Below are 22,367 nucleotides of genomic sequence, written 5' to 3'. Positions count from 1 at the left end.
GGTCATAAAAAACCTTTGCCTCTGCCTTTCCCCTCAGGCAGGTAGAAACTTTTCCTTTGTTAGAGTGTGTTTAGTTGTCATTACATCAAAGACCCATACAAGGGCTCCTTAACTAGGGCCCCTGCCACAGGGCCAGTGGAAGGGAACAGGTGGCTAAGTCTTACCACAGCTGAGTCCTAGGCTAGGAAGGAGCATGTTGCTGAGCTCCCTTGCACAGAAAAAACCAGTAAGGTTTGGATCCAAGGTGAAGACTAGTTACTCTGCCTGTATCCCTCACACCACTCACAGATTGGTGCGGCTTCATTCCACTGTCAGAAACAATGGTGTTCCCAGCACTCCACACCCCCACCCCGGAGAACACCCAGTGTGGTTCTACTTTCTATTGAATACATTTCCTAATATTCAACTTAATCTTTCCTCCCAGGGATATTTATTGCCTGTGAGGTAAGAATGGGCTTCTCTGTCCTCCATCCTAGTACAGACAGGTTGTTGGGGGTGGGTGAGGAGCAGGGCAGCCACTTCCTCAGCTCTAAAACATTGCTGAGTCGGCTGCTGTGGAAGCCATGAGGAAAAGAAAACACATTTTTGGCATCTAATTTAAAGCACATTAAAATGTTCTTGGATTTTCTAGGTCGCTCAGTACATTAAATTTGAAATGCCGGTGCTGGACAGTTTTGTTGAAAAATTAAAAGAAGAGGAGGAAAGAGAAATAATCAAACTGACCATGAAGTAAGCAGCACATAAAGAGCCAGTCGTGGGTGCTGAACATCAGGGCAAGTGTTCAGGGGGCAGAGCACCCAGGCCGGGGCTGGGAGAGCTGTCCCTTCTGGGGGCATCAGGTGCACTTGCTTGACTCAGGGAGACCTGCGGACCCTGGCTACCCAGCACCGCCCTCTGGCCCCCTGCTCACTATTGACATCAAGCTGGGGTGACAGCCTGTGAACATGGCAGGACACAGTGCAAACCACCCATCTGGCTTCAGCACCTCACCAGCATGGGAAGGGCGCAGCTGCTGAAACTGAGCAGGAGAGTCAGACAGGAGTGCGGGTGGGTGCTGGACCAGGGTAAAAAGTTCTACTGATAATAGAGCCCTGGAAGAGTGACTGAGGAGAGGGTCTGCTCAGGGCACATTCAGCCTGGTCTGGGCCTTTTGTGCTAGAGGGAATTCTGAGCCTGCCAAAAAACAGTGGCCATTGGAACTTTCTGTATCAGCTGATGCTTTTAGGTGCAAGGGACCCGACCTGTTAGATGGAAAGGTGAGCATGAGCAGGTGTCACCTGCTGGCTCCTGGGGAAGCTAAATCAAAGCCCAGCTGGGTGAGGCTAGCCAAGTTGCACTGGCCAGTGACTGCTCTGTCCTTTTGCAGAGTGAAGGATGGGGCAGGGAGAGCACATGGGGCACTCAGTCAGGGCCAGGGTTGGAGTCCCCCTTAAGGAAGGGAAGGAGGCAGTCTGCTCACGGTGAGAGGGCCTGTAGTAGGCGGACTGGTTTGGATTCCAGTTTTTGGCTGAATGAGTTTTGAAAAGCCACAGCCCTGCCCTAAGCCCCCAACCCCACCCCTCACCTCTGTGCAGTGAGGTCCCATTTGGGAAGTCAGCAGAGACCCCCAATCAGAGGGGACAGTCCACCATGCAGTCTGCTGTATTGCTGTCGGGTCTGGGAGCTGGAAGGGGACCTGGGGGGTCACCTGGCCAGTCTATTCAGGGCACAGAGAGGAAACCGAGGCCTGAGGCGAGGAAGGTTGCAGCCTGGGTCACTGATGAGCCTGGGCCTAAATTCAGGCTTCCCAATCCCTGCTCTGCCACCCTGTCCTCTCCAGCATGCTCCTTTCTATACTGGAGAATCTTTAGATAGAAACAGCACATTCTGCTTTTGAAGCTTGGCGGGGTCTGCAGCCCTGTCTGACTGTTCCTCTAAGCCACTGGCCTTACAGGGTGTGGGCCTGGCTCTTCCCTCTCCTTGGTGGAGAAGAGATGGTAGCCACTAATCAGCCTTGGGTCTCCTGGCCCAGTCATCTGTGCAGTCCCTCACTCTGTTCCCCTGTCCCTGTGTGTTCCAGTGTCAGTGAGTCCTCTTGGCTGTGTCTTCATCTAGGTTCCAAGCCCTGCGTCTGACGATGCTGCAGCGTCTGGAGCAGCTGGTAGAGACCAAGTAGCCAGCCAGTGCCAGCCTCTCCGGAAGCCTCCCACAGCCAATGCACACTGAGTGTGGGTGGCCAGGCCCTGATTGGTCACACTGATCAAGAGCCACCTGCTGAAGAATCTAGCACCTGTGTTTCTACATGTCTACCTGCCTAAGTACCATGAGTCACATGTCCCTGGCTCTCTGAGCACTCACAGGGCCCAGAGCCAGGACTGCGGAGCCACGAATTTGCTCGGTGGGGTCTATGTGTGTGAGGCTTGCCTGTGCAGTAAGCAGCCCTGGAGTTGGGGCACTGGCCACATTATGTGGCTGGATGGTGTGGCCAGTCCTATTCATGCTACACCTGTCTTGCTCAGGAGAGCAGTACCTGATTGAGCCCATGGGATGTATGCTCTATCTGCTTTCCAAGTGCCTGGCCCAGAGTTTCTGCATGGCCACAAGCCCCTGACCTCCTCATCCACATGAACCATGAGATCCCTGTCTGCCTTCACCTCGTGCTGCTGCTCAGGACTCTGCTGGGAAAAGCTGGAGATGCCAGTAGATATGGGATGTGCCCTGCTTCTGGCCGTCACTTCCCCATGGCATCCCTGGCCTCCAAGCCTCAATGCCACTCAAGGAGCATTGCATAGCCTAGCACCCTGGCAGCAGAGGTCAGACCGGGAATAAGACCATGAGCATCCCATCCTTTCTCTGCAGCCCTGGCTTTTAACTACCTCTATGAGACCTGAAGGAATTCTTATAAGGAGCTTTACTGCGGGTAACATGGCACTTTGATCACAGAGAGGAGGTGGTCCACATGACATTGGAAGGATGCCAGCCCATGTGCAGTGGAGTCCAGGGCTCAGGCAGTGGCTCAAGAAGGCAATGTTCAGTCCTCATCCCCACTGCCCCATGGATGGGTGCCTCCTGCCCTTTCTGGGCTTTTTCCTCCACTCTCTACACTTCCTATCAAAGGGGCACAATGAGGAGAAAGGGCTTTAAATTCCCTGGGGCCAGAACAATTTGGATTCATCAGCTGATGGGGAATTTCTGGAAAGAATAGGAAAGGCTTTGCAAAACTATGCAACAGTTTACATCAGTCATGTGAAGTGTTTGTCCAGAACAGAGCAAGTTGAAGCCCAAATTCTTTTCCCACTGGGGCCTGTGGATAGCAGATTTAAAGAGAAGAACTATAAAATCCTCCAAATATAAGAGACATTCATTCCAGCTCTGTTCCATGCAATGGCTCCTTACTGGCCCCCATAAAGAGCAGAGCTTGGGAGCAGCCATGCTGTGTGGACCCACCGTTCAGGGTGAACTTCATGCCAGGATTTCCCAGACCTAGCTCCATTGTCGCAGAGACATGCAGAGATGCCCCAGGGAGATCCCCTATTGTATCTATAATCTCTGTGCTCCTTTCCTTTCTAGTTTCCTAGGTACTCAATAAAGGCGTGCTCTATTCAACTGAAGGAGTTAGGACCAAGACTTCTTTTTGCTTTTATGTGTCAACCTTGACTCCCAGCTCTAACCTCTGAAACTTTTATCCTACAATATATGTGGCCAGATTTGGCAACAGAGCCAAAGCTGAGCCACAGCCTGCTGCTCTAGATCCCAAAGTGACTCCTTCATTTCAGTGCATTTCAGACTAGTGTGGGGCCTGAGGACAAAGGTAGCCAAAGGGCACAGGGGAAGAATCACTGATGGGAGTCTGTGAGCAGCCTGGATGATGAGCAATAGGATCAGCATCTCAGAGGACCATAGGAATCTTCCACGCAGGGGCTCGGATGGGACGGCAGTAGTACCTAAGAGAGGGAAGAAAACAAATCAAACAGCCTTCCCAGGTCGTTCTACTCCCCAGCACATATTTACAAGCTCAGGTCTAGGACAACTGCCAATCCATTGTTCAGCAGTAATTGTGCCAGGCTAGTGCTCACTCCTGGAGGGACAAAGAGCCACGGTTCACCTCAATAGGAGGTGTTCAGAGTTATCCTCAATTGGAGAAGCAAACTAGATACCCAGGAGGGCCAGGGGGCCCACAGAGGATAGAGCTGGTATAGAGCCCTGGAAGGGGCCCTGGAGGCTGAGCCCAGATTGGAACAGTTGGCATTCCAGCCTGAGAAACACCTGCCAGGTTAGGAGCAGGATAGGGCCCTGCACACGGCAAACCATCAGATCAGGACCCCCTCTGAAAGTACTTGCTGGTTCTGCTTCATAGTTTTTTCATGTTTAGGATGTTCTTTTTTTTTTTGCAATTGTTAAAATACGATTTAAGGCCTATCTAGATGAGACCACCTTTGAAATAGACATTATCAAAACTAACTTCTGAATATCACAGCTAAGAAAAAAACACTAGCAAGTTGCACAGGAAAGGGAAAAATGTAGGCCTCTACAGTCAGCTGAGGGGTTAGCCAATCTTTCTATCAACAGTGTATTTGCTTTTCAGAAGCAATTTAAAAAGCTGCTAATTCAGCTCACCATGACACCACAATTGCAGACTTTCTCTGCTAGGCTCTGTGGCTTCCTGCTGGTTAATGCAGGAGCTCTATTTTCCTCTCCAAAGAGCTTACAGTATTTCTCATGTGCTCCCTCACTAACTAGTATCTCAGGCAATAAAAGTAGCCAAAACAAAGTACAGATTCCGGTGAGTGAATGTCCTCTCCTAAAACAGGACTATCTTCCCAGTCTCAGGAACCAGAGAAAATAATAAACAAAGGATGAAATCAACATGATTGCAAAAGTACTGGACGCAGGAAAAACAGGGTAGTTTGCCCAGAACAAATTATCAGAAGGAACCAAAAAACAGCTTGTTTTTCTCATGTGATACCATATGCCACCTGCAGGTATGTTTACCAGAAAATGGATTAAAGGCCTTTCCACCATCACAAAAAAGCCATGTGTTCACCCAGGATACATCTGGACCTTTTAGTCCCATGGAAACAAAGCACATCCAGTCTGACCAGGTGATTTGTGGAGGAGCCAGCAATGCACAATCTGTCCCCTGGTGGGCAGGACACAGGTACCCTGCAGCTGTGGAGAAAGGAGAGAGAGAACTCTTCTCAGGTGCCCGGATGGACAGCAGCCCCCCTGCCTCTTAGTCCTCAACTGTGATCAAGCAGGAAGTACAGTCAGAGCCAATTCATTCTAAGTATGAAAACAACAAATGTGCACGTGCTGTATTTAGACCCCACAGGCTGAGATTGGAAGAAAGCCAGCTGTTGACCTGCCCCTGGACTCACAACATGCAGGGTGGGGCTCTGCTCCCCTCTGGCCATGCTTTTAATAGAGATGTTTTCTGCAAACCCAGGAATGGGAATCCCTAGAGTTTCCTTTCCCAGGGAACCCAAAGGAAACAAAGTCTCAAGCTTGGTGGACAGAACCATTGTTCAGGGTCCCTTTTCTAGGAGATGGATCACTCCTGTTACTGCACTTGTGCCATACATGTGACCATCCTCCCTTAAATTATTGCCAAATGCAGCAGTGCTCCCTGCTGAGACAGGGCTTTTCTGTACCATGTGTGTACTCCCTTCCTAGAATGAGCTCTTCAGATACAACCAGGCTCAAGGGCACACTGGTCCCTGCCAGGTGGTTTCCCAGAGAAGCCCAGCCAACAAGGAGATGACAGCAGCTTGGTGGAGGATAGAGCAGTGAAGATGTGGAAAGTGGCTTGATCCTGGATATATTTTGAAGACAGAGATACCAGAATTCAGGATTTCATTGAGTTTGGGTTGGGGGTGAAGAGACAAGAATGGCATCAAGATTTTCGGCCTGAGCAACTAGAAAAAAGGAGTTGCCAATTGCTAGGATGAAGACTGTTGAAGAAACTGGTTGGGTGAATGTCAGAAGTTCCTTTGGGACATATGTTAGGTTCAAGATGTCCATCACATACGCAAATGGCCCCAGAATAAGCAACTGGATATACAGGTCTGGAGTTCAATAATATTTGCATCCCATTGTCGGACTACTAGAGTTATAAGTCAGGAGTCTTTAGCATATAAGATGGCATTTGAAGCTATCAGACTGAAGCAGCTCTACAGGGGAATGAGGGCACAGAGAAAGGAAGAGAGGTCAGATAACCCAGCACTTGCCAGGCTGTCAGAGAAGGAGGAGGAGCTTGTGAGAGAGGAGAACCAAGAGAGATCATTCTCAAAGAGAAAGGAGGGGGCAGGCTTAAAGTCAGGAGACCGTGGTGCCAAAAAGACTCCTCCCAATCCTTGATCTTCCACTAAACACACTGTGTGAACCTGAGTAAACTTCTCTAAGCCTTGGTGTCCTATCTGTGGAGTGTGATCATTCCCATCTTCCAGACACTTTTTGGTGATAATTAAGGTGTTAAGCCCAAAATGGAGTCTTTTGCCCCTGCTCCCCTCCCCTAAAGAAACCAAGACTTAGTTACAGTTTCAACTTATGCCAGGAATGTGGTCTTGTAACATCTGAACTTTTCTGATGATCATTAGTGAGGGCATCCATATGACAAAGACTCTGCCTTTCCATCCCTCTCCACCAAAATATAACAATCTTTCTTTTTTCCTTTTGCTAATAATGTTTCCCACCCTCCTTCCTATAAAAAAAAAAAAAAACTTTCCATTTTGTACAACTCCTTGGAGCATCTCTCTACTTCCTGGATGCTGCCCATTCATAGTGGCTTAACAAAGCGGACTAAGATCTTAAAATTTACCTGAAACTAATATAACATTGTAAGTTAACTACACTAGAAACTACACCAGAATTAAAGATCTTTAATTTTTTTTTTTTTTTATTCATGACAGGCAGAGACACATGCATACTTCCTGCGGGGAGCCGTATGGGGTATTCGATCCCATGACCCCGAGATCACGACCTGAGCCGAAGGCAGAAGCTTAACCACTGAGCCATCCAGGTGCACCTACCCCTGAAATTAAAAAAAAAAAAAAAAAAACAGTTGACATTTACTCCGTTAAGGAAACATTTTCAAAAAACCACAGGTGACTATATCAGTAACAGTTGCAGCTCTCCCCAGAGTACCTCTTTTTTCTTTTTTCATTTGTCTTTATTGGAGCTGGATTTGCCAACATTTGGTTGTAACACCCAGCGCCCATCCCATCAAGCGCCCTCCTCAGTGCCCGTCCCCCCCCCCCCCCCCCCCGCCCTCCTCCGCTTCCACAGCCCGTTGCGGGCTTCCCCGAGCTGGGAGCACCTCTAGAATGAAGCGCTCGACACCCGGAGGAGGGAGGAGGTCTAGCGGTTGGGCAGGCTGCTGCCGCCTCTCAAGGCCCCGACTGCTGGGGCTGCAGTGAGCCGCCCGGGAGGGAGGCCAGTTCGCACCCACAAAGGGACGCGGCCATGGGTCTGGCGTCCTGCAGCCCTCGAGATGCCTTCGGGGCGGCGGGCGGGGCAGCAAAGCAAGGAGAAAGTCTGGGTCCCTCCTTTCCGGTGGGCCCAGCACCATAGAGGGTCGCCCCCGCCACGTTCCTAGAGCGGCCGCCGGCGCCGACAGACGGCGCGGCCCGCACTTCCGGCGGCGCGAGGGGCGCCCAGCCAGCGAGCGAGCCAGGGCGGCGGCGGCGGCGGCGGCGGCGGCGGCGGCCCGCTGCGCGGTGAGTGGGCCGGGGGCGCGCGGCGCGGTGGTCGAGGCCGCTCGGGCGCCGCGGACCCGGACCCCCTCTCCGGGAGCCGCCGGGAGGGCTCGGCGCGGGGCTGGGGCGGGGGCGGGGGCGGGGGGCGGAGGGAGCGGGCGGGCCCGGCCTGCGGGGCTTGGCGGGCGGAGGCCTGGGCGGGCGGAGGCCTGCGCGGGGCCCCTGCTGCTCCGGCCGCGGTCCCTAGGCCGGCCGCCGCCCGGCGCTTTGCAGGACTAGATACTCTGAACCAGTGCTTGGGTAGCACGCGGCTGCTAGGAGACCTCCGGATACGGACTCCTTTGCGCCTCTAACACCCGATGATGTAGCAGCTTTATTGTCCTCCCAGTTCTACGTAGCAGAAAGCGGGTCCATTCCGGGTACGCGTGTTGGCACGACGGCGGCCCTCGTCCCCCAGGTCTGCGGTGATACCCGCACCTGCCGGCTGTGAGGCCGAGCCCGGCCGCAGCCAGCCCGGCCGCAGCCAGCCCGGCCGCAGCCGGCGCCGCGCTGGGCGTTGAAAGCTGTGGCTGCCCCGCTGCCCCGCTGCCCCGCTGCCCCGCCGCCCCGCCGCCCCGCCGTTCCGCCGTCAAGCGGACAGGCTCTGGGATCAGGCTGCCCGGGGCTGGGGACCTGGCCGAAGGAGGCCTGCCTTTCCGTAGCTGTAAAGTGGGCATCACCGCATAAAGCTGCTCTGCGAATTAAGTACCATAGAATAGTGTCTGCATCCGCGATTTCGTCACGAGTAGTGGCCTCGGTGGGTTACGTGGTCTCAGAGTTTCCTACCACATCTGATTTCTGTAGTGTCCAAAATGATTTTTTCAGTGTATGATTTCTGTTATAGCTGTTTGTTTCATCATCTACACCAAGTACCTAACAAATGCCTCCTTGAACTAGATATTCTGCAAATACTGACTAAAGTTAATGAGTAATGAGTGCTCTCTCGGTGCTTGGTATTGTATGCACTTGGCTCTTTCCGATACTTGACCGTAATTTTAACATAGAGAATTATTAAATATCCAGGTAAAGTCCTCAGCATTACCAGGCCTGGAGTCTGAATTATACAAACAGATGAAGGAAAGAAAGGCAAGAACAATGATATAATTTGTATTTTCCATTATTTGCTTTATAAGCTTGATGCAGAGACCCAGAGTAACTATTCCCATTTTAAAGTCTACTTCCTGACATAAGATGTGGAAAATAGTTCCAATAATTTTATTACTTTTGCAGCCTCGCTTATTCCACATTGTCACCTATTTGGAGTTTGTGGCTTATAGGTTTGTTTATAGCCATTATTTTAAACGACCTTATAAGTGAATACATGAAACTAATTTGAGTTTTTGCAGCATTTGGGTATTTTAAAACTTCTATTTTTGCATGTAAACTACTTTTTTCCTCCTCCGTTTCTTGAGTTCTACTCACCACTCTTTGTTTCTACCCAGTTTCATTCCACTATCCAGTAAAAGTTCTTGATTTCTTTTCTTCTCCAGAAACAATTCCTTTGTTTCATTTGGATCATTAGAATCTAGGGAAAACAAACCTATAAAGCATCTCTTCGTTTACATTTTCTCATTCAGGATTACTGAATTGACTTCCAGAAACTCTTTATAGGGTAGTTCCTACTTTCAAAACAACTCATGCTGCAAAGTTAGAGCCAGGTTGTATCCATGCTGTGAAAGTAGAATGGCGAAAGAAGCATAGACAAAAATATTTAATAAAGTGCTATGATTTGTCATTTCTTTCTAATCTGGATGCCTAAAATAGTCACCAGTAAGTAGAACTTTAACACAGGAGTAAATATTAAAATGTAGTAATGGTTTATTACCTAAATTTAGGTTGTCTTTCGGAGTTATTCTGTTCCCGTTAATATACTATGTTGTCTCCACCCGTTAATCCTTCAGAGTTATATATTCACTTGATAATGCCTAATAAAAACTTACTTGATAATGCCTTAATAAAAACTTACTTCATTTCGCATTATTTTTATTTTGTCCTATCCCAACAGACAAAAACTCTATAGGTAAATTGGGTCAAAATTTGGGGATATTTATTAAGTTGAAACCCTGGGAATTATTAGAATTATTTTCCAAATGTTTTTCCCCCCAAATTGTCTTTGTTTTCTTATGTATTGGATACATTTTTTATTTAAACATGGATGCAATTTCAGTGGGTTGAAGATTAAACAATATGGGTTCAATTTGAATAATAACAACAATGATCTATCTTGGCTCTTATTTTTTTTTCTTCTACACAGAAAATTCTGAGCTGTGTAGCACTAGGAAGTGAAACTTCAGAAGAGAGCAGACTCTTAAGAATACATTTGGCTCATCACCATGCGGTTAGGAAAACCAAAGGGAAGTATTTCTCGGAGCTCGAGCCAAGGAAAAGCCTGTGAGAACCCACGCAAAACAGGCAGGCAGCGGCAAAAATGGGGAATGACTGTTCGATTTGACTCAAGCTTGAGTAGACTGCGAAGAAGCTTGGATGAGAAACCTTATAAATGTACTGAATGTGAAAAGAGTTTTAGTCAGAGCTCAACCCTTTTTCAACACCAGAAGATTCACACTGGAAAGAAATCCCATAAATGTGCCGATTGTGGAAAAAGTTTCTTTCAGAGCTCTAACCTCATTCAGCATCGGCGGATCCATACCGGGGAAAAACCCTATAAATGTGATGAGTGTGGAGAAAGGTTTAAACAGAGCTCAAATCTCATTCAGCACCAGAGAATTCATACTGGAGAAAAACCCTATCAGTGTGATGAGTGTGGCCGATGTTTCAGCCAGAGTTCCCACCTTATTCAACATCAGAGAACCCACACAGGGGAGAAGCCCTACCAATGCAGTGAATGTGGCAAATGCTTCAGCCAGAGCTCTCATCTTAGGCAGCACACGAAGGTGCACAAAGAAGAGAAACCTCGTAAAACCCGAGGCAAAAGTATTAGGTCAAAAACTCACTTAGTGTCATCCTGGAAAGCTGGTACAGGTAGGAAGTCAGTGGCTGGTCTCCGCTAAACTAAGTAAAGGGCACTGCTTCAACCTTCTTTTAAAAATAAATAAAAGCTATCTCTTTTAGAACTGGAGATATTTTGTAATAGACCACTTAAATACTGTATCCTTTCCTAGCATGGAGACATTGGATATTTGCCGACATTGGGCTGAAAGAAACTATGAGTCCACCTGTTCTCTTTCTCTCTCTCTCTCTCTCTCTTTTTTTTTTTTTTTATGTAACTTGGAGTACAAAAAAACTGAAACTATGTTTTGAGAGACTTTAAGATCTTGAACTCCTGTGATATTGCTTCCTGCATCATTTTGACAAAAACAACTATGTTTTTGATGACACATGTAAAAGTGCAGGTATTCTGGTGACTCCTCAGTTTTAGGATTTTCTGTGAAAGGAGTAATTAAAAGGGAGAAGAAATTAATTACATTAGTTTGGAAGTTCTGCGACCGATGAGGAGATTTTATGTTTGTAAAGTTTTGTAGTATATTAACCATTGGTTTGTAAGTATGACTCCAGATTGAACATAACAACATGTATTCATGTTCAGATTTTTAATCAATAATGCCCATCACTTTGTTAGCTTTTTTTGTTGTTTTTTTTCCCTACTTCTTATGGACAGTTATTAATCAAAGGAATTTCCCTCTTTTTCACCAAATTCTTAGTAAGAGATACTCTAGAAGCCAAAGTGAAAACAATTAGACCACAAGTCTCCTATTCCTAGGAGCACAGTTCTTTGGTGTTATACTGTATCACTTGTTTTCCAGAAATTGGGGTGGATTTATGTTGATCTATCCCCATGCCTCTGTCTTTTGGCATTCTTTTATGCTCTGACAAACGGAGCTAGCCTTTTAGATCTACATGAATTAATAATCAAACCATATTATACCAACACATCTCCACTTGTTAATTAGAAATCTACAATTTACACACTTCCCTGTGTACCCCCTTTGAGAGTTTTAGATAACACTGGTTATCTTAAATGTTTGTCAACAGTGAAAATCATTTAAAGTGTTGGTGCATTGTAGTTCAATGTGTAGATTTTGAAATGTAAGCTAACTTTCTCTGATTTAATATGAATTATTTATGAAGTCAAGCATACATGTTTCTTAACTTTCATCAGAACAGTGCCAAAAGTCAGACTTTCTGATCAGCCTTCAGCTCAGGTTTTAATTTCTATTGAATGCTAACATTCTTCTGATTTTTTTTGTATCTTTTATAATCATACCAGTTCCTGCTGTATTAATGACAGTTATCCATAAAAATAAAACAAAATGGAATATTTTGCATACTACTACCTCCTGATTATTTTGCCCTTGGGAAATTGTTTTAATGATATAGACAACACCTAAAATCACAGGTTTTGGAAAAATCACTTGCTTTGTGTGTTATTGATTTCCTGAAGCTTGAACTTTGCCCCCCTCCTGGCCTTGCATTTGAGTCCAAGTCATAGAAGATGGTCTTGTTGATAAGTTTCATCCAACAGAATATCCACAAAGTGTTTTGGGACTATGAGGTGATTATAGTTATCTTTTACAAAAAGATAACTTGATCTTTGACCACTTAGCAGGTATCCTATTAATCACAACCAAGTCACTTTGTAGCAGGGGCATGGCTATAGGGCCATTTTTGAGGATCTGCCCTCAGTATTATAGCAGTTTTGTGTCTGGAGTAACTTCTGACTGGGACCAACACCACCTTAATAATTTGCAAATTTTGACAGCAACCTGCAACAGAAAAACCTCTGTATATTGCTAGATTTCAAAATTTATATTTTTACCCTGAATACACTTACATTCTGTATAGAAGTAAAGCAAATACTCTTCAGGTTTTTATGTATTCCCAGTTTGGTATGCATGTCTTCTCAGAGCCCTAAAACTAGGAGCAAACAGGTCAGTAACAGGGTAGCCTCCTGTAGTAATTAATGTGCACTGTGGCAGTCTTCATCTCCTTTTATGAGCATCTTACAAGAGACAAATCATTGCTGCTTTAAGTTAATTAAAGGATGTGTTCCACTACTAGGAATTGAGTTACAGGAGAATGTGAATCTGATAGGCTCTGCTTCTGAATACAGTTTTGTATGAAAGTATGCTCCCCTTCAATATCCTGTGGAATTTCCATCAACACTCAGGTTTACTAGACTGAATTCTTTTATTCCTCTGGCAGGCTCCTTTCTTACCCCATCTCTGGATGCTTTGGGAAGAGAAAAAAAAAAACTCCAAGGTTATTATTTAAGTATTGCTGAAATTTCATTCACCCTACACTAATGAGTAAGGAGTGTTGTTAAATATCTTGGCCTGCCACAGTCATCTATTCAGTCATTTTGTAAGTGTGGTAGAAATAAATCAAGTCCGTCTTAAAGAACTTTAAATGAGTAGTCAAGTGGAGGAACTGAGAAACTAGGAAAGCAAGAACAAGGTGCCCTGCAAGCACAGAGGAGGGACCTCTGCCCAGTGGTTCTTAATTTCAAGGTGCATCAGAATCACCTGAAAGGCTTGTTAACACATTTCTGGGACCATTCGCAGAATTGCTAATTTATCAGGTCTGGGCTGTAGCCAGATAATTTACATTTCTAACAAGCTCCCAAGTGATGCCAATATGGTGGTCCAGGACACACTTGAGAATTGCTGCTATAATCCATTACTTGGTGGGGTGGGGGGTGGGAGGTAGGTAGTGATGTGCTTGCATAAAATGGGGTCTCTGTGAGAATACTAGTCCTTGGTAAGGGTGGGCAAGATTTAATGATGAAGACTGCCCTGGGGTCAGCCTATTTAGGTTTACATCTTAATTACCTAGCAACTAGTCAATTTGAATAATTGCTCTTGAATAAATTAAAGAAGATACTTAAGGTTGACTTGTGGAAGGAATTAAATGCAGGTAGAGAGCTTAGCATGAAGCCTGGGACGTTGTTTAGAATTTACTGATTAGGTTGCCAGAGACAGAGAAACTATTATATGGAATCTGAAATTGTCAGTGACAAAAGTATTACTCCCATAAATTTAAAGATAGGTTCTCTTTTACTTTAAATGAGTCAATACTTTTTTTTTTATTGGAGTTCAATTTGCCAACATATAGCATAATACCCAGTGCTCATCCTGCCAAGTGCACCCCTCAGTGTCCGTCACCCAGTCACCCCACCCCCGCACCCACCTCCTTTTCCACTACTCCTTGTTCGTTTCCCAGAGTTAGGAGTCTTTATGTTCTGTCTCCCTTTCTGATATTTCCCACACATTTCTTCTCCTTCCCTTCTATTCCCTTTCACTATTATTTATATTCCCCAAATGAATGAGAACATACAATGTTTGTCCTTCTCCAATTGATTTACTTCACTCAGCATAATACCCTCCAGTTCCATCCACGTTGAAGCAAATGGTGGGTATTTGTCATTTCTAATGGCTGAGGAATATTCCATTGTATACATAAACCACATCTTCTTTATCCATTCATCTTTCGATGGACACCGAGGCTCCTTCCGGACAGTTTGGCTATTGTGGACATTGCTGCTAGAAACATTGGGGTGCAGGTGTTCCAGCGTTTCACTGCATCTGTATCTATGGGGTAAATCCCCAGCAGTGTGATTGCTGGATCTGGGTCGTAGGGCAGATCTATTTTTAACTCTTTGAGGAACCTCCACACAGTTTTCCAGAGTGGCTGCACCAGTTCACATTCCCACCAACAGTGCAAGAGGGTTCCCCTTTCTCCGCATCCTCTCCAACATTTGTGGTTTCCTGCCTTGTTAATTTTCACCATTCTCACTGGTGTGAGGTGGTATCTCATTGTGGTTTTGATTTGTATTTCCCTGATGGCCAGTGATGCGGAGCATATTCTCATGTGCTTGTTGGCCATGTCTATGTCTTCATCTGTGAAATTTCTGTTAAATGAGTCAAGACTTACAGAGAAAAGGATGCCTATAAAGGGCAAGAACCATCTAATACGTTTTTAAAGGAAATTTAAGAACCTATGATTTTTTTGACAGGTAATATGAGTCCCTCTTCAAAATACACGTACATAGCCACAAACACGGTATTTATACTCCATATTAGGGAGGCAGAGTGCTTTCATTTTGTTGAGGAAATAAAAATGTGTTGGGCACTGGCCATATATAAAAGACCAGAAGCAAAGGTAAGTTATATTTTTCTAAAGTAATATTAAAACAGGTGATGAGTATATGGTATGATTGTCATTCAAATTGGGAGAATATATTGTGAAAGGGATGACATTTATCAGGTTAGGGAATGGAAACCCAAAAGGTGGTAGAAGCTAGGCAGCTAAGCTAAAAAGACCTGTTCTGTAAACTGCAGCACATGTGCCCCTCTAAAGGATAACCCAACTCCATTTTAGCCACTTGTTGCCATGCGGACATTCAGGCCCACACATACCAGCTCTTGATTTTCCAAGAGAAACCAAAAATTCAGATTTTTAGTCACTACTCTTCTAACCAGTTTGCCACACTTGGAGTAGAATTTTAAGAATGTAAAGCTTGCATGTATGACAGGGTGAGAGGAGCAAGAAGGGGAGAGGCAGAGCTATATGATGGAGTGGAAGCTGTAAAGCACAGAAGAATGCTCAGAGAACAGCAAGTAGCTGCTTTATTGACAATTCAGTTTCATCTAAGAGATGTGGGAGATACAGCTAGAATGGGCCTCCACAAGAGCCTTAAATATTACCTTAAGAGTGAGACAGTTTGTTAAGGTGAGTTGCATAAAGATTTTTAGAGCATAGGTTGAAAGGCGATGATCCCGTGAAGTAGAACAACCATGTTGTTAAATGAAAAACTCCCCCAGAAGAAACCAAGTTGGCCTATTCGGACCTACACGGCTTCACTTCCTACCTTGGGCCTCACATCTCATTTCCTTTCATTCCCTGCTCCACACTGAGTGACAGCAACTCCAAACTGCTCTATAACTTTGCTTATCTTGCTTTGCCCAATACCTACTCAGAGTCAGACCTCCAGGAAGTCAGCCTTGAATCTTTCTTAGATGTTCTTCCTGTAAACTGAATTGTAATGATCCATGTTTCAAGCTCTCTCATTCTTCCTCTCTCTTACTAGACTGTGAGCTCCTGGCTTATAGTAGTCATTCAAGCCACAGTTTTAATGAAGAATGGCCAAGACAGAAGCACACAAAGAAGGATAAAGAAAGAGGTAAGGAGAGTTCTGGGGACTTTTTAGCCTGGCTGTCAGATACCATACCTACCTTGCTGGAGATCCCACCTAGAACTTGATTCTTCCCCCATCTGCTGTCCTTCTATCTCTTCTTCAGTCTTTCTATTCCCTTGGAGGTCCTTGCTCATTGTGTAATTCATTCTTTAGCCTTGCACAAGGCACACACTTCTATTTGTTGAGTGAATGAAAAAAAAACAAATGTAAAAAATGGCATCAACCTTTAAAGAATCAGAGATTCTCAGGTCTGAAGGGTCCTGGAAGGCCACTTACCTCACCTTCCCCTATATTGGATGATTATTTTTTTTTAATGACCTAATTCTTCTCTTACACTCTTTGAATTATAAAATACACACACATAGAGTCTATGTCATTTTTAGAAGACAGCCATTTCCAATTTTTAAATAACCCAACACTCTGTGTTTTTCAACTTAAAGCCAGATTTAGAGCATCTTAAGGACTTTGCAGACTTTAAAACACACACACACACACACACACACACACACAGTTTCTTAATATCATTTTCATGTCCAAGCAATACCAGACCCTCAAAAATTAGAAAATGAAAAGTTGTTGGAAGAGATTTTAAGTTGGTAATTTGGAGAGAATATTTTTTCTAGATGATTTGAAAGATAGAGATGTGGATCCAGGAGACTACTTGCTATTACTGAGAGTCAAGAGGATTCTTAGAATAGTCCACATGGGAGGAAATTAAAGTGGGTTCCTGGAGTGGAAAGTGCTGAGGAAGAGAGAATTAAGAGATATTGTGATAGAATGGACAAGCCTGGAGACACATCAGATTTGAGATGTGAGCAAAAGAGGAAACACAGTGGTAGTTTCCAGCCCAGGTAACTAGAGTTTAGGGGGGAGAAGATAAATTTGTTTTAAGAAATGCTGATCTTGAGATGTTTGTGGTAGTATCTGGGTGAAAAAGTATAATAGGAAATTGAATATCGAAGTCTAAGCATGTAAGATATTCAAGAAGGAAATTATTATTTGCAGCATCCTGTGCTAACATTAGATATTATATTCGCGTGCTTGACCTGCTATAATGGGATACCAGACTAGGTGTCTTAAACAATAAACACTTTCTCATTCTTTTGTAGGCCAGTATCCCATGATCAAGGTCTTGACAGGGCTGTTTTCTGTTTTCTCTTCTTTGCTTCCAAAGCAGCCATCTTCTCACTGTGTTCTTGCATGGCTTCTTCCTTATCCATACAGAGAGAAAGAGAGAGAGAGAAAGAAGGAAGAAGAAGAAGAAGATGAAGAAGAAGAAGAAGAAGAAGACGACGACAACGACGACAATGGCTGCCGAGGTCTCTTCCTCTTCTTTTAAGGACACTAGTCCTATTGAATTAGTGTCGCCCTTATGATTTCATTTAACTTTAACTTCCTCCTTAAAAGCCCTATCTACTAATACATTCACACAAGGGGTTAGGGCTTCAACATCTGAGTTTTCACAACAGATATTATTCCCACTGTCTAGATAAAGAAACAGACTCAGAGAGTTCAAGTAACTTAATCAAGGTTGAATATGACAAAAAGGTTCATGGCCTTTTGGATGTCTCTTTTAGAAATCTTGTTACCCCATCCTAGATCATGTGAGATGAATGCATGTATATGGCTATCAAAAATAAAAGTAACAGTCCCAACCTCCTTGACCTCAAAGAGAGAGGAGACTTGCCAGGATACAGTATGACAGAATGAGTGTTGACTCTACTACACACAGCCTCCAGCTCTTCTGGTTCCATGCCTGGGTCTACCTTAGTTGCATAGACACCCACAAATTTGGATTTATTTGCCCTTTGAGAACCAAAGAGATCTAAACATAGGTTCTGTTTTACATGTAGATCTTGGTTGTTCAACTCTGCTACTCCTAGGACAATTTTGCAAGTCTTGATCTATAGTTTTTCCTGAAAACTCGATAAAAATGAATGGAGGAGAAGCAAAGGGATGCTCACAAGTGGGAAGAGCATGATGACGTCCTCTGTAGGGAAGAATTTCAGTGGGACCAAAGGTCTAATCTGATCTCGCATCACTCAGCAGTAGACACAGCTTTCACTTTGGAAGTGAGTATAAACCAAAATGCTGTTGCTGCCCCCTGTTGGCTGGTTCTCCTCATAACCAACTGGAGACCAGCCAGCAAAGGGATAGGATTACACAAACCAATCCTCTTTCCTCATTTCTTTCTTAAAGATTTATTTATTTATTTATTTATTTATTTATTTATTTATTTATTTATTTGAGACAGAGAGAGAGAGAGAGAGAGAGAGAGAGAGAAAGAGGCAGAGATATAGGCAGAGGGAGAAACAGGCTCCATGCAGAGAGCCCAATGCGGGACTCAGTCCCAAGATCCTGGGTGGGGATCACACCCTGAGCCAAAGACAGTCGCTCAACCACTGAGCCAGCCAGGCATCCGTCTTTCCTCATTTCATTCACTGAACCCTCCCTTGCTTTCTCTGATGTTGAAAGCTGTTTAGTTTATTGATGCAGGTTAAAGCTGAGTGCCATGGAGACTGTTCTGGAACTAAAGGGGAGAGGGTGGGTATTATTTATGATAGCTAAGAGATAGAAGCAACCCAAGTATTCAATGATGGGCTTATTTCTCATGATGCCCTCATGGCTTTTTGTTTGAGCTAGAGATGGACCACATGTCATTTTCAGGGGTCTGTTTTCCTTGCTTTGTACAGGACCCGGAAACATGTTTAGTAAGTGCTCTCGAGGACATTAAGTGTCACCACTGATGCAAATCAGCAGATTAAATCCCTAGGCTCAGAAATATCCCCACCTAATGAAAGTACCTCATGGGCAAAGAACATAGTACTCAGTCACAGAAGTTTTCATTGTTCTAGGACATTGGGATTCTTGTATTTCCTAGAACCGTCACTGCATGGCAGCAAAGGAGATATAATAGAAACCAGACTGTAGTTGATCCACATTCAACTACATTCAACTTGTATTTTCCTTTGAAAATGCTATACTCAAAATGTTGAAAATTTGGGGAACCTGGGTGGCTCAGTTGGTTACATGTCTGCTTTTGCTCAGGTCATGATCTCAGGGTTCTGGGATCAAGCCCCATGTAGAGCTTCCCCACAGGGAGCCTGCTTCTTCTTCTGCCTGAGTCTCTGTGTCTCTCTGTGTGTCTCTCATGAATCAATAAATAAAATCTTTTAAAAATAAATAAAATAAAATATAAATGTAAAGCCAATTACATTCCTGTAGCAAAAGATTGACTTAAATAGCCTGGGGGGAGGGGGAAGGAGAGGAGGGATCCCAGAGTAATGCCTAGGTGCTTTGTCACCTTTGCCTGGTAGGTAAGATATCCTAAGTAGCATTGCATTTCATAAACTCACCATCTTATCTGGTACTTATTCTTCCAGTCCTTTTCCGGGTGCTTCTCTTTCCCCCACTTCAAAAAGGCTGAATTATAACAAAGAGCCATATATGAGTACATCTTTGTGTTCAGTGGTTGGGTACACTTAGGGTGAAAGTAGAGGGGAAGAAGGGTGTTGAATGTGAGAAGTAGTGCATATAAGAGATATACCTCTGAGTTGGAGTGATTAGTCTTGAGTTTCGGATCCATTTCTTTTTTTTCTTAAGATTTTATTTATTTATTTATTTATTTGATAGAGAGAGAAAGAGAGAACTGGGAGGGGGAGCAGCAGAGGGAGAAGGAGAGGCAGGCTCTCCACTGAGCAGGGAGCCCAACTCAGGGCTCCATCCTAGGACCCTGGGATCATGAGCTGAAAGCAGACACTTAACCAACTGAGCCATCCAGGTGCCCCTTCAGATCCACTTCTGTGGAAAATCTATATGCCCTCAGGCAATTCATTTTTCCTCTCTGATCATAGGTCTTCTCATCTGTCAAATGAAGTCAAAACTGACAGGTAAACCAGTTGTCTCAATTATGTTCTATAGCCGTAAGCTGCTGAAGCCAACTTTTGCTAACTAAAACAATACAAAGAGAAGTAAAGAAAGATGGTTAAAGAAAGAATTGAACCACTAGATCTTAGGAAGGAAGGTCAGCCAGGACAGCCCTAGGGATGTCAGGGTCATGCACGGATCTTTTAAAAGCTGTCATAGGAAGTTCTCAGTTCTAGCCACCATCTGCTTGCTAGCTGTGATGACAGGGCTCCAATGGATATGTTTTGCAAGGGGAAGGAATATTGCCATTTCTAACAGTTGGAGGGAGGGAAGGAGAAAAGGAATTGAGAGGAGAGAGAAAAAAAATGAGTAAAGGGATAGGACTTATATTCTTAAAACTTATAAATTAGCACTGAAAATAATCTCCAAATATCTAAATTAGTGATCTAATAATAGTTTAAGTAACAGGAATATTACAATGAACACATACTTTCTGATGCGACTACTTTAAAAGAAACAATAATTCATCTCTGTGTATGTTTTTGTATTATGTTTATATCCATTCTCACAGAAAAATGCTACTAAATATTCACATTTATTGACTCGGGTCTTCTGAGAACTTCCAGTAAGTAAATCATATCTACTCAGAAGTAATAAGAATAAATTTATTTAAATTTGTTTTTAGCCTCACACTTAGACTGAGAAATGTTCATCATGGGCAGTTTTCCCTTAAAACATCTGAAGCTAAGTCAAGTACCAGTTTTAAACTTTATTCTTTGTGGCAGAATTGTTAAAGATATCTTTTGTAACTTGCCCTTCAGATTGTATATTACTACACTGAACACATTATTTTGTTCTTTCACATTTACTTAGATTAAAAAATACATATTTGTATATTTTTATATATTGTATATTTTATGTCTCTCTCTCTCTCTCTCTCTATATATATATATATATATATACACACAAAAAAACCCTTTTACTAATGTATAATTAGGAAAAAATTAATTTCATTTCATGGCATTTCCCTGGATTACCTTGTTCTAATTCATCACAATTATTATTCTGATTGTTCATCCTCCCTAGTGGGAGCCTCTCCCCCTGATATCTTTTTTTTTAATATATCACCTCAACTCCTTTTTTTAAAATATTTTATTTATTTATTCATAATAGACATAGAGAGATGAGGGCGGGGGGGGGCAGAGAGAGAAGCAGGCTCCATGCAGGAGCCTGATGTGGGACTCAATCTGGGGACTCCAGGACCACGCCCTGGGCCAAAGGCAGGTGTTAAACCACTGAGCCACCCAGGGATCTTCTCCCCTTGATATCTTAAAAACATCCTCATCTTATGTTATCAGTAAGTCCAGACCCACTGATTTTTTTTCTAAGCCATGGAATCAGTTTTCCTCTAAGGGATCTTGGCTCCTTTTACTGGAAAATAATGCTGGAGATAGAATCTGGTTACTGTAGTGCACATGAGTCACAATGATGGAAAAGGCATGCCTTTTAAGGCTGTGTGCTCTTTTGGCTTAAAAAGTTATGTAGCCTACTCAACATATATAAGGAGGTTTTATCTGCCTCAGTGGACTTTCTACTACATAGACACCAAGCTACTGCTCACCTCTGATGTGACTCTAAAAGTGTAGTCAGTGCTCCACTCCAGTGATCTTTTAATCAGCCAACACTGATGGGCACAGTACCAGTACTGCCAGGGTGGAGTTCACCAGGCCATAGCACCTGCCTAGGAGCTCTCTGCATAATAGAATAGTAGAAAAGTCAACCATGAGATGAATTACTGCATAGAATGGAGATGTGTGCAAAACAGAGACCTGTGCTGGCTCCAGCAGGCTCTAGGGGTTGGGGGGACCACCTGCATTGAAGGGACCAGGAAGGATTCGTCAGTATAGTGGGAGAGGGATGGAGGAGGAGAAGGCATGCCCATGTGGAAACACATGCAAAGGCAGAGGGGTTAAAGACCATGGAATATTCAAGCAGGTGTGCATAGCCCAGTGTGGCTGCTGCTAAGAGCATATGCTGGAAGTAGAGGAGATAAATACAGGGAAGTAGGGAGGGCACAGTATGGAGACGCTTGAATGCCTAGCTAAGAAGTGTGGCATGATGTCTTGAAAGCAGTGTGGTACCATCAGAGTGGTGTTAAGTAGGGACAAGGCCAAACCAGATCTGCATTTTGTTGTTTTTTTTCTGGCAGCAGTGTAGAAGAATGTCTCAAGGACATAGCCTGATGTATGTTCCAGAGTCTTTTCAGTTTCCTCTCCTTAACCACTTTCTAATGCTGAAGGTGTGTTATTCCAAATGATACCACTTGAGAATCATAAATGCTTTTATTGCCTTTCTAAGCCTGAAGAGAAATTGACTGGTTTATGTCTTTCCTTTCTGGAGCTGGCCTTTTAAACCTTCAAAGCCCCATAGCCAAGGCAAAGTTTATGTAATGGATTGAAGTGCTCTCTTACCTTCTAGCAATATTTATTATCTTCATAATTAATTAATTAATACCTCACCTGATTCCAGAAAAGATTCATGGTAGTTTTAAAAAACCTGTTACATCAAGAACAGTCAGAATAGTTGTGCTGCATAGCAGTGTCTAGTAGCTTCCTATAACCTCCCACTGATAT

General features: G+C 44.1%; 2 protein-coding genes and 1 long non-coding RNA gene across 6 annotated transcripts in view; 2 read left to right on the top strand and 1 right to left on the bottom strand.

Annotated features, from left to right (window-relative positions):
- The window catches only part of RASSF4 (Ras association domain family member 4), a 32,382-nt gene extending 28,792 nt beyond the window's left edge, over positions 1-3,590 (top strand). The window contains exons 10-11 of one of the 2 annotated variants that reach the window (XM_055345324.1): positions 632-729; positions 2,095-3,590. In XM_055345324.1, the coding sequence (XP_055201299.1) occupies positions 632-729; positions 2,095-2,155 (159 nt within the window). In that variant the 3' untranslated portion in view covers positions 2,156-3,590. The remainder of the gene's footprint in view (positions 1-631; positions 730-2,094) is intronic. The other variant, XM_055345325.1, reaches the window with a different exon arrangement.
- A 143-nt stretch (positions 3,591-3,733) lies between these two features.
- LOC129522848 (uncharacterized) lies at positions 3,734-7,430 on the bottom strand. Of its 2 annotated transcripts, none has more exons than XR_008666996.1 (3): positions 7,295-7,430; positions 4,972-7,009; positions 3,734-3,923 (listed from the first exon to the last, which is right to left on the bottom strand). It is a non-coding gene; the product is annotated as an uncharacterized LOC129522848 (long non-coding RNA). The 2 variants fall into 2 exon arrangements; XR_008666997.1 differs by having other exon boundaries at positions 3,734-5,148; positions 6,906-7,009.
- A 172-nt stretch (positions 7,431-7,602) lies between these two features.
- Positions 7,603-20,628, top strand: ZNF22 (zinc finger protein 22). 2 transcript variants are annotated; one of them, XM_055345326.1, is made up of 4 exons: positions 7,603-7,694; positions 9,967-10,694; positions 15,760-15,852; positions 17,092-20,628. In XM_055345326.1, exons 2-4 carry the CDS (start codon positions 10,046-10,048, stop codon positions 17,241-17,243), a joined length of 894 nt encoding a protein of 297 aa, XP_055201301.1. In that variant the 5' UTR covers positions 7,603-7,694; positions 9,967-10,045; the 3' UTR covers positions 17,244-20,628. The 2 variants fall into 2 exon arrangements, with proteins under 2 accessions (XP_055201301.1, XP_055201302.1); XM_055345327.1 differs by lacking the exon at positions 7,603-7,694 and adding an exon at positions 8,298-8,469.
- Positions 20,629-22,367: the final 1,739 nt, after the last annotated feature.

This window comes from Nyctereutes procyonoides, unplaced genomic scaffold, assembly GCF_905146905.1.
Source record: "Nyctereutes procyonoides isolate TBG_1078 unplaced genomic scaffold, NYPRO_anot_genome, whole genome shotgun sequence".
In the NCBI taxonomy this organism is placed as follows: Eukaryota; Metazoa; Chordata; class Mammalia; order Carnivora; family Canidae; genus Nyctereutes; species Nyctereutes procyonoides.
This window is presented reverse-complemented; position numbering and strand designations above follow the sequence as displayed.

Bases quoted from the DNA above. Each gene is read 5' to 3' on its own strand.
- ZNF22 (XM_055345326.1), top strand. From the start codon at position 10,046: ATGCGGTTAGGAAAACCAAAGGGAAGTATTTCTCGGAGCTCGAGCCAA. The intron at 10,695-15,759 runs GTAGGAAGTCAG...CTCTCTTACTAG, and splicing joins ATCCTGGAAAGCTGGTACAG to ACTGTGAGCTCCTGGCTTAT. The intron at 15,853-17,091 runs GTAAGGAGAGTT...TTATCCATACAG, and splicing joins AAAGAAGGATAAAGAAAGAG to AGAGAAAGAGAGAGAGAGAA.